This window comes from Pundamilia nyererei, unplaced genomic scaffold (genome assembly GCF_000239375.1).
Source record: "Pundamilia nyererei isolate P.nyererei 1_Seehausen unplaced genomic scaffold, PunNye1.0 scaffold00160, whole genome shotgun sequence".
Lineage (NCBI taxonomy): Eukaryota > Metazoa > Chordata > Actinopteri > Cichliformes > Cichlidae > Pundamilia > Pundamilia nyererei.
The window spans coordinates 188,489-205,028 of NW_005187561.1; the positions used below are offsets into that span (position 1 = coordinate 188,489).

Consider the following 16,540-nt stretch of genomic DNA (forward strand, 5'->3'; position numbering starts at 1 on the left):
ACAGCTATACAGAAATGGGAACTATGCAAGTTGTAAACAGTTGTAGGATTAAAGATTATCGAATGTACAGAATGATAAAAAAACATATGGCAATAATGAAATCTATGTCAATGTAATGTAGCTGGAAGGATCCTAAAAGGATACAGTTGCCGCTATTTCAAATTTATGTAAATATTCCACATAAACATAAACAAAAGAAAAGCTAACATATTCAAAAATTAGTTTTCAGCAGCCCTTTAAAACAAACTACAGACTCAGCCAACCTGAGGAGGTTTATGAGCTACATCCAGCCTCTGGTTTTAAAATAAGGGACAGTTAAAGACCCAATATCAGGGGCCTGGTCAGTTTGTCTGTGACCCAGCATCTCGAGTTTATTTAGTACTGTTGATTTCCTATGTTAGATTTGTGCGTTTTTCTTAGTTTAGGGTGTAGTTGAGTTATTTTGTATTTTTGATTACTAATCAGATAATGTTCAGGTCTGGTATTATTATTAGTTAGGGTTTAGTTAACATTCCATGACCCAATTGCCAGTCTTGGTAGCCGGGGATCAATCCACCAGGACCTCCGCCTGGCTCACATTGCACCCGACCCCTACGGTGCCACCTGCGGGTGGTGGGCCTGCAGGAAGATGGGCCCATGTCCCTTTTTCGGGCTGTGCCTGGCCGGGCCCCATGGACTAAGACCCGGCCGCCAGACACTCGCCCTTGGGCACCCTCGCCGGGCCTGGCTCCAGGGCGGGGCCCCGGTAACCCTATCCCGGGCAGGGTAAACTGTTCCCTAGATGGTCTTTTCATAGGGGTTTTCTGAATCGCTCTTTGTCTGGTCCCTCACCCAGGACCAATTTGCCATGGGAGACCCGATCAGGGGGCAAAAGCCCCCAGACAACATTCGGGAGGGGCTCAGAGTAGAGCCGCTGCTCCTCCACATCGAAAGGAGCCAGTTGAGGTGGTTCGTGCATCTGACAAGGATGCCTCCTGGGTGAGGTTTTCCGGGCATGTCCCACTGGGAGGATGCCCCGGGGCAGACCCAGGACACGCTGGAGAGTTTATATCTCTTGGCTGGCCTGGGAACGCCTTGGTGTTCCCCTGGATAAGCTGGAGGAGGTGGCTGGGGAGAGGGAGGTCTGGGCTTCTCTGCTTGGGCTGCTGACCCCGCGACCTGGCCCCGGATAAGCGGAAGAAAATGGATGGATGGATGGTTTAGTTGAGTTCCAGTCTAGTTTATGGTTCTTCTATGTCTCCTGACTTATGAGTCTTTTCCTGTCCTCTGTCATGTGTAAATGTCTGTGTGCTTACGTTGTCAAGCTTGTGTTGTCTTGTCTACATTCTATTATGTGTCTTGTGTTCCCTGTGGCGTCAGGTTCATTTGTGTCAGCTGTGTTTCCCCAGGTGTTTCCACTTCTCTCATCACCCTTCTGTGTATTTAAGTCCTCTGACTTCTTCTGTTCTTTGTTGGGTTGTCTGTTGTTTCCATGTCAGGTCATATCTGGTCAGCGTTTTCTTTCGATTGCTCAGGTTTTTTTCATGTTCATCTTCATGTTTTGCATGTACGTGTTCAGTTTCTTGTTTTAGTTATCATAGTAATTTAGTTGCTCCCAGTTGACGCTCCACAAACACACCAGCCATCCCAACATTGAGCTGGATTGTTGAAATATAGATTTAGTTGTATTTTACCGTTTCCTTAAAATGAGAAAATTAAGTCGATTTCCAAAATTGCCCTATGAAACCTCTAAACCTATTCACAGTGTTTACAAAATGAAGCAACCCAACCTGTAAAGGAGGTCCACAGAGCCATGTGCAAAAGGCAGCATACTGCCATAGGGGCCCATTTTCAGACACTATCACACCCATGCTCCTGTGGAACACCGTGTTAGCTGCACATTCAATTTATAGGCTGAAAGATTATTAGAAAAGTATTTTCAATCATGTTAGCACTGCTGACAACTGTTATGCTGATGAAAGAAGTAATTCATTTAGTCGGTTAAGCGTCTGTGTAGGTTTGAAAAGGGCCAAAGAAAGAGGCTTCTTTTCTGAAACTCACTGACAATGAATTCATGTTCGAGCTTGCAGACTTGAACATGAATTCAGCGTCAGACTTTTTTTTTATTACAGTGAGAGATTGTGCGGACTTGTGAAGAGAATAATACACGCACAACTTCTTAAAATAACAAAATAACTTTATTCCTTAAAATAGAAACCTCTGACGAGTTTCAGAAACTCAACTAGACAGACTGATTAAGTGAACATGACTGCTGTCAGCAGTGCTAACATAACTAGACAAAGAGATCCCAAGCCTAATGATCATTAGTAGGATATAAGGTAACATAATGCGACACAGCAGTGAAGGGTGCTGAAACAGGCCTCTGTAGATCTAACGTAGAAATCTAATTGTTTTGACAACATTTTTGATCCATCACTTATATATAACATAAAATAATAGACTTAATTTCCAAGGGACCCCAAGATTTTGAGGAGTAGATCATATGTGTATGTTGTAAAAAAATAAAAATAAAAATAAAAAAATGAAAAATTGTCAAATTTATTCCTGAATTTTCTTTTACACATATTTGTACTTCTAAAACAAACAAACAAACAAACAAACAAACAAACAAACAAACAAAAAAAAACTTAGAAACTGCTGAAAAGCGATCAGGTGACCCTCTCAGTTGTCTTGTGGGGCACCAGCCACTAGATGGACACAGCCAGTGGGAGGGCACTGATCTGTGTGTTAGCAGGATCGGTCATTTTATCATTAGCTTTTACAATTACTAAGATGTATATTATCTTCTCTCTCTCTCTCTCTCTCTCCATATATATGTATATGTATAAAAAACTATATTTACTCCCACGTGTCAAAATGAATGATTTATTCCAAACAAAGGCAAAACTCTGATGATAATCTGTGCCTGTGTTTGTGCAGTCGTGTATATACTGTCTCTGTTTCTGCTTCCTCCTCTCCAGCAAAAACAGTTACATAACACCCAATGCACATTGCTGTATATGTGTGTGTGTGTGTGTGCCCCCCCACACACACCCCTGAGTGAGCCCTCTGCAGTGTGTGCAAACTGACACTCTAATCCCTCAGCCAGTGTGCTCTGAGCCTTAAACATACAAGCAGAGACGTCTCTCTAGCCATCCTTCCCCCTGCACATCCAGGCTATTGGGGTCATGTCAAACAGGCGTCCACACTGTCATTCTTTAGGTAATATCAGAGAAGACAAAAAGAAGACAAAAAGAAAAAGAAGACAAAAAGAAAAAAGCTCCAAGCAGAGTGGAAAACACACCTGTTTTCATCCCTCAAAGATGATCTGAGTTTCCTACCAGGGCCATGCCAAGTAGGATGGAACATCACACAGAGAGCAGTTTTATTACAGTGAACAGCTTGAGAACAGTAAATGTACTTACATCATCCTCCTTGGTGCCGCCCCAGAAGTTGGTTCCGCCTGCGTAGCTAGGAATGTTCAACACTGCTATGCCTTGAAGGCTGGGCAGTGGGATGTACTGTCCATCACACTGGGAAAGACACAAATAACAAAGTTAAGTTGGACCAGTAAAGCAAAAGAAAAGAGAACATGGTGAAAAAAAAAAGAAAAGAAAATGGACTGGTTCTTATTTAGTGCTTTTCTACTCTTTCTGAGCACTCAAAGCACTGTACATAACTTGTACATTCAACCAAGCACATTTTTCTAAGTGCTTACTAAGTAACATTCACACACACATACTCCAATGGATGCATCGGAGAGCAATTTGGGGTTAGTATCTTGCCCAAGGATATTTGGCATACAGACTGGGGAAGCCAGGGATCGAACCACGAACCTTCCAATCAATAGATGACCCGCTCTACCACCTGAGCTACAGCCACATATACTCTGTGTGTCTAAATTAAGGCTTTTTGCTGGTTCTATAAACATTTAACCACATTTTTGCTTCTGCCTTTACTGAGCTTTCAGAACTATTTAATTGGAAAACTGACACAAAAAAAGTGGTGTTTTTTTATTACACGTTATCAGTTTTCTGGCTGTGTAAATAAGCAATCTCACAGAACAGGGTGGTTTTTACTCTTACCAGACCAACATCGTCACTGCCTAAGAAACCTGGAGTTCGTTCAAATATACACATAATCATGGAATTTTTTAAGGGCATATTATTAAGGGCCGTTATTCTCTAAATGTTTTTACATAATAACAAACAATAGAATTTTTTTTAATATTAAAACTTTTTTTATTAACTTTTAAAAAAAAAAAAATCGTTGTGAGTAAAAGGAGAGGTGAACTCTAATTTTTGTCAGCACGTGTTCCTTATTCTGCCATGGGTAATTTAAGTGATTATAAAGATTTAAGCGCTGGTGAAATGCGAGTGTGTAACATGCAGTGTTTTCAATTAAAAATTTTCTCGTTTCTTTTTTAATCCAAAGCCTTAAATGCCTGATTTTCTCCATGTCTCACCTCCAGCTGGACCTTCTGCTCCAGGTTCTTGTAGGTTCTTTGCAGCAGCTCCTTAGTGCCCAGAACACCGTACCACATCATATTCTTGGTACGACTCCTGTGTGGGGAAGGTGCAGAGGCGGTGTGCAGGAAAAAGACTGTTGTGTCACTTCAACTTTAAAACACACAAATACGTGGACAACACATCACCTGCAACACAATCACTGAAATGGAGGGAAATACAGAGTCTGGAAAAGTCAGACTCTGTATTTTGTAATGCCCCAAATTACAAGCAAACAGATAAACGTACAACAGCCTTGCAGGAGATTAAGTGATCACATTTTCACAATTTGTTTTTAGACACGTGGGAAAATAAAACCCTTCTGAGATGACATCTTGGCAGCTCTTGGTGACATATTTACTTGTCTTTATTCAAGGACCAACACCTGTTTAAGGTTATCCTGTTAGCAGCAAAAAAAAAAAGATAACTCAAAACTGGCTAAGGACTGCAACACTCAGTTCTAGACAGTTGGTGATTGTGTTTGATTTGTGATTGTCCTGAAAATAGAAAAACTCACATACAGACTGAAAAAATGAGAATACTTGACTGGTAAGTAACTTCAGTTATCAAAAGAGGCAGATTTGCTCCAACGCTGCCAGCTTAGGACTGTTCAAAAGTTCATGTACTTGTTTATGTATAAACAAAGCAAATAAAATGAAATTATTAAAAAACCCACACAAATATGCTGTGTTCATTGGAAATGAGACTCACCTGCATTTCTCTGGATGCTCCTCTCGCTTGTTGTTAAACTCCAGCGAGATCTTTGCATCCAAGCCAATGCCAAAGTAGTTGTTCATAACACACTTCTCCATATAGCCCTCTCTGGATGAACAACACACAAAAAAGGTAGTTAGATTGCACACAAATACATGAAGTGGGAGAAAGACAAAGCAACAGTGTAGAATGTGACCAACAAACAATATCACAGTGACAAAGATGGAAGAAGGCATTAGAAAAAGACATGGCTCTTACAGAGAGTCCAGGTCAGGGTCGATGAATGATGTGGCCCCGAAAGGGTCGATGTTAGCCAGCAGCATCTTGCTAATGATAGAGCTGCCAGCAATAGAGGCAGCCAGACCTGCTCGCAAACCTGCACATACACACAAACACAAACACACATCGTCTGTGTCACACAATACTGAACTGCAATGCCTGACTGATTGTGCCCTTGTTGATCCAATGTGATGAGTTTGGTGCCCGTTTACGTGTGTTTACCTGGGCAGATGATGCGTGTGTTGAGTACAGGGAGATTCTCCTTGCTGGTGGTGAAGGGTGTGATGGTGAAGGAGCTATAGGACTGGGTGCTACGGCTCACTCTCCTCTCCGTTGGAGAACAGGGACTCTTAACAGCTGGGCCAAGGAGAGAAAAACTTACTTTGAATTTAGGGACAGATATGATGGAAAGTATAAAGCAAAACAAAATGCGCTTCAGCTGTGTCAGACGGTACTTATTAACACAGAGATGCACATCCATAGACATGCATCATGCATCCACATATGAACAAAAATATGAACATATTAATGCAATTTAAGGAATATAATATTTATACAGTAAGGCTGGGTGCAGGTACAAATAATAACATTTGGGGTCTATGTGTCCAATAGACAGTACTCACAATGGGCCTCATTCACCAAGATGTGGCTAACAATGTTATTACCTTCCTCATACCTTGCTCATAAATTAAGAACATACACAAAATCAACATCAATTCATCAAAGGTATGCAATGGTCATCTTTTTCCTACCTTGCACACGCTACCTGTGATCTGTACAAGGACTGTCTGAACAAGTTGAGGCTTTGGCCAATAAATTTCCAGTTAATATTTTTTCTTCTCTACATCGAATTTAATTTCAGGTAAGAATATACTGATGAATCAAAACGCATTGCTTGTGAGTGAGTCCCACTGTCTAACAACATGATTACTTTTACATACAGTAAAATTACACACGTTTACTTTGAAAGACTGGTTGCTCGGGGTTTATTCTGGTGTTGCATCCTGGATTTGACATTATTTTTGCTTTCATTGTATGACTTCAAGCGCAATTGGTTAGAAGGCTGACAATTACTGATAGCTATATTTGAACCAGACCATGGGCAGCAATCTCTTCTGCTCTACTTCCTCGGAGTGCTTCCTGGTCAGGAAGGAGAAACAGGACGAAAGACGGAAACAAGGAGAGGACACAAAGCAGAGGGTTTGACTGATTCCTCCTAGTCTTCTAATACTTGGAAAATGTGTGGAAGGAAGGAAGCAGCCCAATGATAAACAGGAAGAACTTCTGCCCCTAAGACAATAACATATCCTGTGGCCCATCCACACACACACACAAAGAAGCGCAGTGGACATTTCACAGTAACCTGCATGTTCAAACAGCCGGCCTGCCTGTGTACTTTCAACAGGTACACTGATTTATTATTAAAGAAGTTGCCACAGTCTGAAGATTAGAACCTAAGCAGCTCAGCCTGGTGTAAGAGGTGGAATATCACAGGAGGAAAAGTTGCTCCAAGCACTTTTAGCACTAATCCCTGAGTTTATTTATGACAGGAAACTTGATTTGCGTCAGCAGGCTTTTTTTTCCCATTAGCTATGTCTCTGGTCCACTGTGATGCAATGACTGCAATACCCACCAGGTGGCAACATTAAAATCATGTGTACAAAAATCTATGCCTTTAAGGCATCTTTGTTGTTCTTAAACTTGCCTAAATTATAGAGATAGCTGTGTTTCCTTCTCTCAGTAGAGAAAAGAGTGAGGAAACATGTTTTTACACCGACCACTGCTGACTTATTTTCTTAATTCAGCCCAAAAACAATATGTGTCAGCTACAAGAACAATGCAAGCTCGAAGACTTGCACAGTGGACATGCAAAGCTGGGCAGGTTAAGTTCTCTGGAACTAGCCTTTTATGAAATGTAGCGGGCCAAGTAAGTGAATGTTTGGAAGTACCTCGCAAATGTAGAAGGGGAACAGGCCAAAAAGCAGCAGAAACACTTACATGACACTGCTTCCAGTTCCTTAGTGTCCTCATCTTTCTCACTGTCTCTGTTCTCATCCTCGCTGTCCTTCTCCAGAGGGGATGGAAGCTCTGGGTCCTCCGTATGGGCATTCTGCTCATCAACCACTAAACAGGGCATAAATGGGTTGGCCATAACACAATAAGTTGCATTTAATAACCGCATGTTTTTGTTTCAAAAACATTTTGATAATTCCATTCATCATCACGAGGCAGAATCCTTATCCTGTAGCTCACTACACGTACCTCTCTCTGCCTGTTCTATGACCTGTCGAACCGCTTTCTTCAGACTGTCGGCCCTGAGCATCAACTGCTCCCTGCTTTTGAACAGCTGGTGCGGCGAACCTCCTGCCACTCCTTTCTCCGTCTCCTCCTCCTCCAATTTCTCCTTCAGCTCTGTCAGGCTTTCTTCACTGGCCTCCTCCTCCTCCTCTTCCTCCTCCTCCTGTTCCTCCTCTACAATAGGTGGAGTGGAGAGGGGGAGCGGAGGTAGAGCTTGGCACTCTGTGTTGAGGGTCTGGAGGAGGGAGTCCAGTTTCTCATTGAGGATGGCACACTGGAGGGCACAGAGGAAGAGACACTTAAGGACCAGATGGAGTGCTGCAGCAGCATTCACAGGACAGTGAATTAGCAGAAATTTAATATATATGGAGTTGGCTTTCAGCACAAGCAGATAATGGATGGTTACTGCATTGTTTTTGAGGCTTACTTTGAGAGACATAGAGTCGCACTCCTCAGCATTCTCAGTGCTTTTCTCATACGCCTTCCCCACTTTGGCAACAAAATCCTTCACTGTCTCACACAGAATTCTAAGAAACGGGGAGAAAACACAAGTTCTTCCTGACATAACGTAATCTGAGAAAAGCTAATTATTTACCTCCTTTTGTATCTTTTTACATACTTCATTTACTATTTTCACTATATGGAAATAATTTATTTTTCACAAAAGTAAATTTTTGTTCTCCTCTTTGTTCTTTATTCTAGAATGTGGCACATGGCTGCCCCTCCCTGAGCCTGTTAAAAGGATGTTCTTGCTTCCCACTGTTGCCGACTGCTGCTCATAGCGGTTCTTTCTTACTATAAAAAAAACACCTTGAGAAAACTTTTGTTGTAGAGTTGTGCTTTATAAATACATTTTTATTCCAGCCAAAAACAAAAGGTTCATTACTTATGTGAAGGGAGCGGTACATTGGTTATTTGTGACTAGGACAAAATCAATACAAGAACAGTTGCTTAAATGTACTTTTGTCAAATGTGTCCCCAAGTGGACTGCTCACATATTTAAAAATGTCAGAATTATTAGTGTGATTGCTGGAGCAGCTGCAATAATGCTGCAGCAATTACAATGCAATATCACCACGACTTGCACATCATGGTTTTTAGCCTGTAGTTGATTACATTGCTGTTTGGGTTGATTTTAGACTTCTTATTCTGGGTAACGGCGGTGTTATAAACACTTACTTGGCAGAGGAGATGACCACAGAGTGCTGCTCAGAGTTGAGGATCTTTGTGAGGTGAGTAGCTACTGAGTCTTCATAGGTTGAAATGTGAAACTGTTGAGAAAACAATGAAACTGTTTATTTCTATTCAGAAAACAACTGTTAAACGCAATCTTATAGGCACTACAGTTAATAAGGTATAAGTGCTAAAATGCTTATTTGCCCATGTTTAAACTGGAGGTAAGGTGAACATGAATTCAAAATGTCAGGTGCTATTCCCTGCAACTACCTCCTCCCCATGTCTGTCTGTCTGGAATCCCCTGCTGGCTTTTATTGGGTCTACTGATGCATGTGAATATCTGTCAACTCCTGTGAGTACCTGGCAGTCGTCAGCTCCCTCAGGCGTGGTAGGGCAGCTGTGTTTGGGTGGGATCTTAATCTCGTAGGTCATGATGCTCCAGCGGTCCAACATCTTGGTGCTGGCCCTCTCTAGCTTCTCCAGAATCTGAGGCAGCTGGGTGTCATCGTCACATGACGGGCCCCAGCCAAGCACTCGCGCCAGATCATTGCCGGTGCCCAAGGGCAACACCCCCAGCTGGCACTGAAAGGCAGGCACAGGGTTTATTTGGCATCAGTGTCTGCTACACTCAAAATGAGCTGTTTGTCTGTACATTCCTGCCTGTGAGTGTGGAATGACTTTGTATCTTTATGTGAGCTTGCTCAGAGCAAAGGCAAAAAGCGCAATTGGAACACTGGCCAAAGACAAATTATCGTCTGTGTACTTGTTCTGGAAAGCTGTGCAAAACCTGTTTAAAAAGACTTTCTATCCAATATGTTTATGATAGTTTGTGATTATCATTCATTTTCAGTAGAAGAGAAACAAATCCTAATAGTGTTTTCATTGTCATTGTTAAAATAACGCTTATGTTACTGTGCACTACTTGTTTGTGTAGATTGAGTTTGTCGATCTCTGAGAGGACCCATCCCACGCTGCCATCACCTCCGCACACCAAGATTCGGAAGTTGTCAAACTTCTGAAACAGGCGCAAACTGGAAAAAACACAACAAAGCCACTCATGTACTTATTCTGCAGGATCAGCTTTCAACTAAAGCCTAATAACAAAACTGGTGCACTTTGATACTTATGGATATTTACAGGAGATTTGTTTGCAAGTGTTTTCCTCACCCAAGGTGTGGCCCACCGTTGACCAGGTCAAAGACTTGAGCTGGGTTCAGAAGCTGCTTGAAGCGCCGTAGGAACTTCACTCCCTGGTTGTCGCCACTTTTGGAGTTGACAAAGACCAGGAGGGGACTGGCACATGACGGGGGACAGGTGGCCTTCCAGAAGCCTGAGGAGTCATGGCAGCAGTAAGAACAACAAAAGTCAACATGGCTCTGTTTCATCAGACTGGAAGCAGTGAAATTTACATGGAAAAAGAACATAAATTACTGTTTTATTGCTGTTTTAATTGAAATTTTTTTGTGTATAGAGTGTCCAAAGTGGAGAAGGAGTCACATAGCAGATCTGCCTAATCAATCTTTTTTGCTCAGTTCTATGCCAGGTCTATAAACGGGATTTCCTCTAATGGCCACTTGAGTTTATTGCCCACTTTTAAATGCACAACTTTCCAGCACTAAAAAAACACATCTTCACAACCTGGTAAGAAAAACATTTTTGGTGTCTATGGTTAGCTTCAACCTCGATATCAACTCTATACTGAATTTCCCGGAGGAACCCACCTGAGGGATTAATAAAGTTTTATCTAATCTAATCGAATCTAATATTATTATAAAAGTAATATATCACCTGTTCGATTTTTGTAAGCACTTTAAGATTAGGGGTGTTGCTGTGTGTGTCAACACAAGCTGACTGGTGTCTGTTCCACTAACTGAGGTCATTGTAGTGGAGCGCTTGATTTTTTTGCAGGTGACACCTTTTTGAGCAATATAATGTTACTGTCTTACTGATAATAGGCCCTACTGTGTGACGTAGCCCATCTAAGAAGCCTATGCTTCCATTTTGGTGCGCAACATGCTGTGGTTTCTCTGTATTATTGTAGGGTGTTTATCTTATAATATTTAGTGCCTTGAGGTAACTATTGTTTTTAATGCCATATAAATAAAACTGAATTGAATTGAATGATCATCTTATATCTGCAATAAATGTTCTGTATGCATTCTCTGTGTGTTACACAGAGAATGCATAAAACTTTATCCATCAAGCTTTTTTGTTTTGTTTTTTTAACATTTTCATCTAATTCAAATTGGATTGGATTGAAGAAAAAAAAATCAGGTAAAACCTTTGATTTGTGCTACTAGAATGTTTAAATAAAACTGTCTTAACTTGATGCTTTAGTGTTTTAAATATCTTACCATGTTATGACTTAAACTTGAGCAGCAGTGCTAGATGCAGCAGGAGGTGTGAGCCAGCTCTGTCATCGCTAAACAGCCTCATCAAATTCCTGTGTGTGTGTGTGTGTCTGTGTGTGTGTGTGTGTGTGACACCAAGCATAATAATGCATAGGACGGGCTTAACACATGCCACAAACACGTGTTTTGCTGTGCAGTAGAGGACAAAACACATATACATACTCTGGTCTCGGGGAGGTAATGTAACTACCAGCTGTAATCTGAACACTGCCTCTGTGGTGAAAGCTTTGCGCATTTTAAAGGCTTCAACCTTAAATATATGGGAATACCATCTCTGGCAGCATGGACACAATCGTCCTTCTTCATATCTTTCTCATTCTCTTTAATCTCTTCCTCTACAATCTTTTGATTTATCGTCCTTTCTGGGTCACTCTCTTTGTGACTGTTTCTGTAAAGGATGAACAGAGGGAGAGCACATGAAAGTGGAGGAGAGAGAAAGGACAAGCAGGGAGTCACGATACTCTGGCACGTGCTACAGTCAGCCCCCCCCCAGCCAATTACAACCAAACTCCCCCTCTTTTCAGCCAGTGTTCGAGCAGAGGGGATCCTGGCACGTGCCGAGATGACGGCGAGAGAAGGACAGAAAGAGCGCAAGAAAGAGAAAGAGGGAGAGAGACAGAGAGAGAGAGAGCCTAACCAAGCATATATCTCCCCTTTTGTTAGCCCTCTCCCTATCCCACATGTTAATGTGAGTCTGCCTCTCAGGTGCTGATCTTCATCTAAAACGGATTTAAGCACTGGCAAACACACACACACACACACCTGTATAAAGTCTGTCTTTATGTTGAGATCATAAATAGAGTCTGAGGGTATTATGAAGCCTCTTGCACAGTTATATCATTATCAAATTGGGTTTTTATCACATGCACACGTCTTGTGAGAGGATCTATTTTAAGAAACGTGTGTTTCAAACTGTCACATGGGTCTATTTTTAACCACCTCGCTATATGAGAAACAGGCAGTGTCCTGGAACACATACCTTGTCATGATCCTGTATTAACACTCTATACTGAACTCCATATAAAAAGAAATGGAAGAGGGAATTTATAGCAACAGTTTGTCATTTTTGTCTATTCTATGTCTCAGTAATTTAATATGTAAAAGGGAGGCACTCTTGAGTAAATCAGAATGTGAGACATAAATGTTGATAACTTGTGAATAAAACCTAAACATTTCTTGCTGCATACAGTTTATGTTTTGGGTCTGCTCTTTTTTTAAAAGTGCATCCATGGGTTTTTACAGAATATATGAACTTTGTACATTTGTTGGAGCGATAAAGCACACACACAATAATGAAGAGTTTAGTAGTGATGGTTTGAAAAGAACAGTTTAACAAAAAACAAAATAATTTTACACTGTCATTCATTTAACACCGCCAAAAAATCTAGTCATATAGTCATATATACATGGTTGAACCACTTATGCCGCAGTTTAATAAACTTGCTTTGGGTCTGTTTGGTGCTAAGATCAGAGGGGAAAATAATTTTATCATTTTTTATTTCTTCAGAGAAGAAGGTATTGAGAAAAGGAAAGTGTCAGTGGCTGTGTCCCTGAGTGGATGCTGACTAAACCAAAATGAAACATCCTCCCTGCCACTATCTTTTCATACGATAGAGCAATGAGAAGTCATCAGCTGAACAAATAAGAGCAAAATCTCATGAATTCACCTCTGAAAACTAATGACAGGTGCAACCTCTGACCCTCAGAGTGAGTCAGCACGATTGCACGGCTGATCACGTGTGTGTTGCCTACCATCTGAGTCGATGCTGTTGAGAGCAGTAGGGGGGATGATGGAGACTTTGCATTGACCTAGGGGACACTTGCGTGGATATAAGTCCATGCAGGCTGTGTGCACCTAAAAGAACAACACCAAATACAGGGAATTAAAACTCTAAGCAGATTTTAGATATAAGATTATTGATTTTTCCATAATTTAGTGGGCTGGTTTCAGTCATTATGCAAATGTACTGTTTATAAGATTGGGGAAACCTGCAGTCAGCTAAGACTGAAGAAGTCACTTGGATGAGTGATGAAATGTTTCTCCCATGAAAATGCTACGTCCATATGAACAGAATCCACCTTTGGAGACTCAGGAGGTAGAGCAGGTCATCTGCTGATCAGAAGGTTGGTGGTTCAATTCCTGGCTCCCCCAGTCTTCATGCCAAATATCCTTAGGCAAGATACTAACCCCCACTTGCTCTCCGATGCATCCATCGGCGTTTGAATGCGTATGAATGTATGTTAGTTAGAAAGCACTGACAAAGCATAGACAACAGTACTTGTGTGAATGGGTGTGTATGGGTGAATGCAGGGTATTGTATAGAGCACTTGGAGTACTCCAGGAGAGTAGAAAAGTGCCATATAAGAATCAGTCCATTTACGTAACGCCACGTATACCTTGTGTCATTTTGGCAGCAAAATGGGGAGCAACACTATATCATGGTCATAATGGTAATAATGTTATACCTGATCATGGTAAATATGCAGAATTTGTAAACAAAGGAAAAGAGTTTTGTACTGGAAACTGATTTGCAGGCTCTGATAGCATTTGGGTAAAGTCCTTCTGAAGTGTAAAAAGAGGGACTGTATTTCCCAAAATACAATCTTAAAACCATCAGATATTGTTATTAAGGTTTTTATTACCTTTTGTAATTCATCTGTATTGATCAACCAGATATTTATTGTCTGCAATAAAGAAAGCCAGGAGTAACTGACAGCTGCCTCCAGAGGATGACTACAAGTTGAGTTCCCAGATTGTTCCAGCTGGCTCTCCAGATTTCTCAGATTCCAATCATTCACGAGTTTGTGGTGAGTGCCAGGACAAGCCCAAGTGCTGCGATCAGCCCAGTGAAAAAGGAAACCTCCAAACCTCCACTGTCCATGCTTGGATCAGAGCCTTGGCACGACAACAGGGAACCTACATAAAATTAACCAGATGGTTTTATTGTTATGTGCGATGTGCATGTGATAGATGCCTTACCATAGCTTTGCACCAGAGGCAGCGCCAATCCTGCAGTCTCAGCACGCTGCCACACGTCTTATCACACACAGCACACTTGGCACTGACAGGCAGGTTGCCTTCCAACCACTGGTGAGGCATTGCAATCTGTAGGTTTCAAACACACACACACACACACACAAAATTAAAAATGGTTAATAATGTCGGCTTCCGTTCACTTGAACTAGGACAGTTTTCTATATTGACTCCCACATTATATTTTAGAAACTCTTTGAAGAAAACCAGGCTGAGGAAATTCCCAACCAGCTCAAAATCTTATTAAAAAATTACATGAACATTCTGCCTTTCAAAGAAGACTGCTTTTGAACAAACTTACCCCATCCTCATCCTCAATGATATCCTTCCCTATGGAGGCCAGGGTGGTCCATTTACAATTGTTGGTGGCTCTGACAGCACAGCGTTTGTGCGCTTTGAATTTGCACACTGTAAAACACAAATATCACACCTGAGTCTGACAATGGTTTCCACCTTTCAACTGTCACTTTGATGATTATGACAGTTATTTATGAATCAAACAGTGATCCAGATAATCTTCCTCCAAAGACTATAAACCATGTATTTCTAGCCAATTTAAGATCAATTCAGTTTGAATTGAATTGTCATTTTTTTCTAATTTGATAAAATTTAGAACTTTTATTGTCATTGTACACTTGCTTGCACAGTCAAATTAGGTAGCAAGACCACAAAGGTGCGAAAGTAAAGAAAACAATATACAACAAAAGAAAGAGAAACAATATAAGAATACTATGTACACTATATACACGTTGTTTGGGTTGCAAGAAGCATTGTGGGGGTGTGTACAAGGGCATCATAATAAAATGCAATAAATAATAATAGGGTGGAAGGGCTATGGTTGTTAAGGATAGGGATGGAAATTGCACATCTGCCGAAATATTGCACAGGAACAAAAAAAAATGGCAGCAACATAATATGAATTATTTTTCTTGACTGAAAACACAAATGAAGACCTCAGAAACAGACACACCCAGTGTTTTAATAAATTAGTCCAAATGAGAGGCCTACTGTGTGCGTAAATTCTCAAAAAAGTTCTGAAAACACTTCATCGTGAGCCATATTAGCCCAGTTTACAACCTGACATTTGCATTTCAAACTGCAGATTGGGGCAAGGGATTGACCTGGAAACCTTCTGGCTGGTACATGACCTGTTCTACCTCCTGCAGCACCCTATGTGAGACCAAACTATTCAACTCATGAACTTGACTACCTCCATTTGAGAGGTAGTTTGCAACAGAGTCATGCTAGGTGTTGTCTGTCTCCATTGTCTGTGCTAAATTAAGCTAAGAGAGTATTAGAGTGCTATCAATCCGCCTATCAAATACCTAACTATTCAACTGAAACGTCAGACGCTTCTTGATTTAAGAAGTAATGTAGTAGTTAGAGAACAATGGTTTTTAGCAGTGTTACATTGCTAACCTTACTTTCACTATGCGTTTACTGTCTACCAGAAAATCAAGAAAATGAAGGCTGAAAAAAGCAACCAAAACTGGAAGAGGACAGCATTTTTTTCCTAGACTGTTGGAGAGATTGGGTAGTTCTCCCAGGTTAATCAAATGCTGCATGGTTCAGCAATGGGAATGATTGTGGAAGGTCTACCGGGCAAACGAAATGTTTCTCTGGTGTCAAAGGAGGTAAAGAGTGATCGAAACAAAGGAAAAAAAGAAGGAACCTTGAATGGACATTCACTTAACAAAGAGAGATCTGGAGCTTCACAGGGCTTAAGCCTGGTAAGATTTTTGTTACTTGATCAGTGTAAACACAGAGCTACAAGTAGGTGTGGTGATGGAGGGATCTTACATCATTTTTACTAAAGATGATCAGTGCTGACAAAGTCATTGTACAACTTTAACATCCAGTCCATCAAGCTTTAGTCCATATAAATGAGAAGCAGAAGCATGGACTTGAATGCGTTTAATGCTGGCTGCTTTGAACAGGAATGAAGAGTGAAGTGTAAATACAACATAAATGTCTCTTAAGAAACAGTACAGTGGCACAGACAGACGGAGACTGCTCTCGACTTTTTCTCCTGTAAAGATGAGGCACTTAGCAGACTCATGAATAATGTCTGTGATATGGGGAGCTTTGCTTCCAGCTACCCCACCTTGTTGTCCTCTCTCTCTCTAAACACGCAAAACCTCATC

At 41.1% G+C, this 16,540-nt stretch overlaps 1 protein-coding gene across 1 annotated transcript in view; it reads right to left on the bottom strand.

Moving 5' to 3' along the window:
* Positions 1 to 16,540, bottom strand: part of dgkh (diacylglycerol kinase, eta) — a 59,832-nt gene that overhangs the window by 16,800 nt on the left and 26,492 nt on the right. The window contains exons 5-19 of the mRNA XM_013913932.1: positions 14,698 to 14,804; positions 14,343 to 14,468; positions 13,115 to 13,217; positions 10,119 to 10,281; positions 9,874 to 9,982; positions 9,312 to 9,533; positions 8,955 to 9,046; positions 8,203 to 8,302; positions 7,740 to 8,049; positions 7,476 to 7,601; positions 5,700 to 5,834; positions 5,457 to 5,574; positions 5,196 to 5,306; positions 4,445 to 4,541; positions 3,405 to 3,512 (exon numbers count right to left, since the gene is read on the bottom strand). Of these exons, the coding sequence (XP_013769386.1) occupies positions 3,405 to 3,512; positions 4,445 to 4,541; positions 5,196 to 5,306; positions 5,457 to 5,574; positions 5,700 to 5,834; positions 7,476 to 7,601; positions 7,740 to 8,049; positions 8,203 to 8,302; positions 8,955 to 9,046; positions 9,312 to 9,533; positions 9,874 to 9,982; positions 10,119 to 10,281; positions 13,115 to 13,217; positions 14,343 to 14,468; positions 14,698 to 14,804 (2,027 nt within the window). The remainder of the gene's footprint in view (positions 1 to 3,404; positions 3,513 to 4,444; positions 4,542 to 5,195; positions 5,307 to 5,456; positions 5,575 to 5,699; positions 5,835 to 7,475; positions 7,602 to 7,739; positions 8,050 to 8,202; positions 8,303 to 8,954; positions 9,047 to 9,311; positions 9,534 to 9,873; positions 9,983 to 10,118; positions 10,282 to 13,114; positions 13,218 to 14,342; positions 14,469 to 14,697; positions 14,805 to 16,540) is intronic.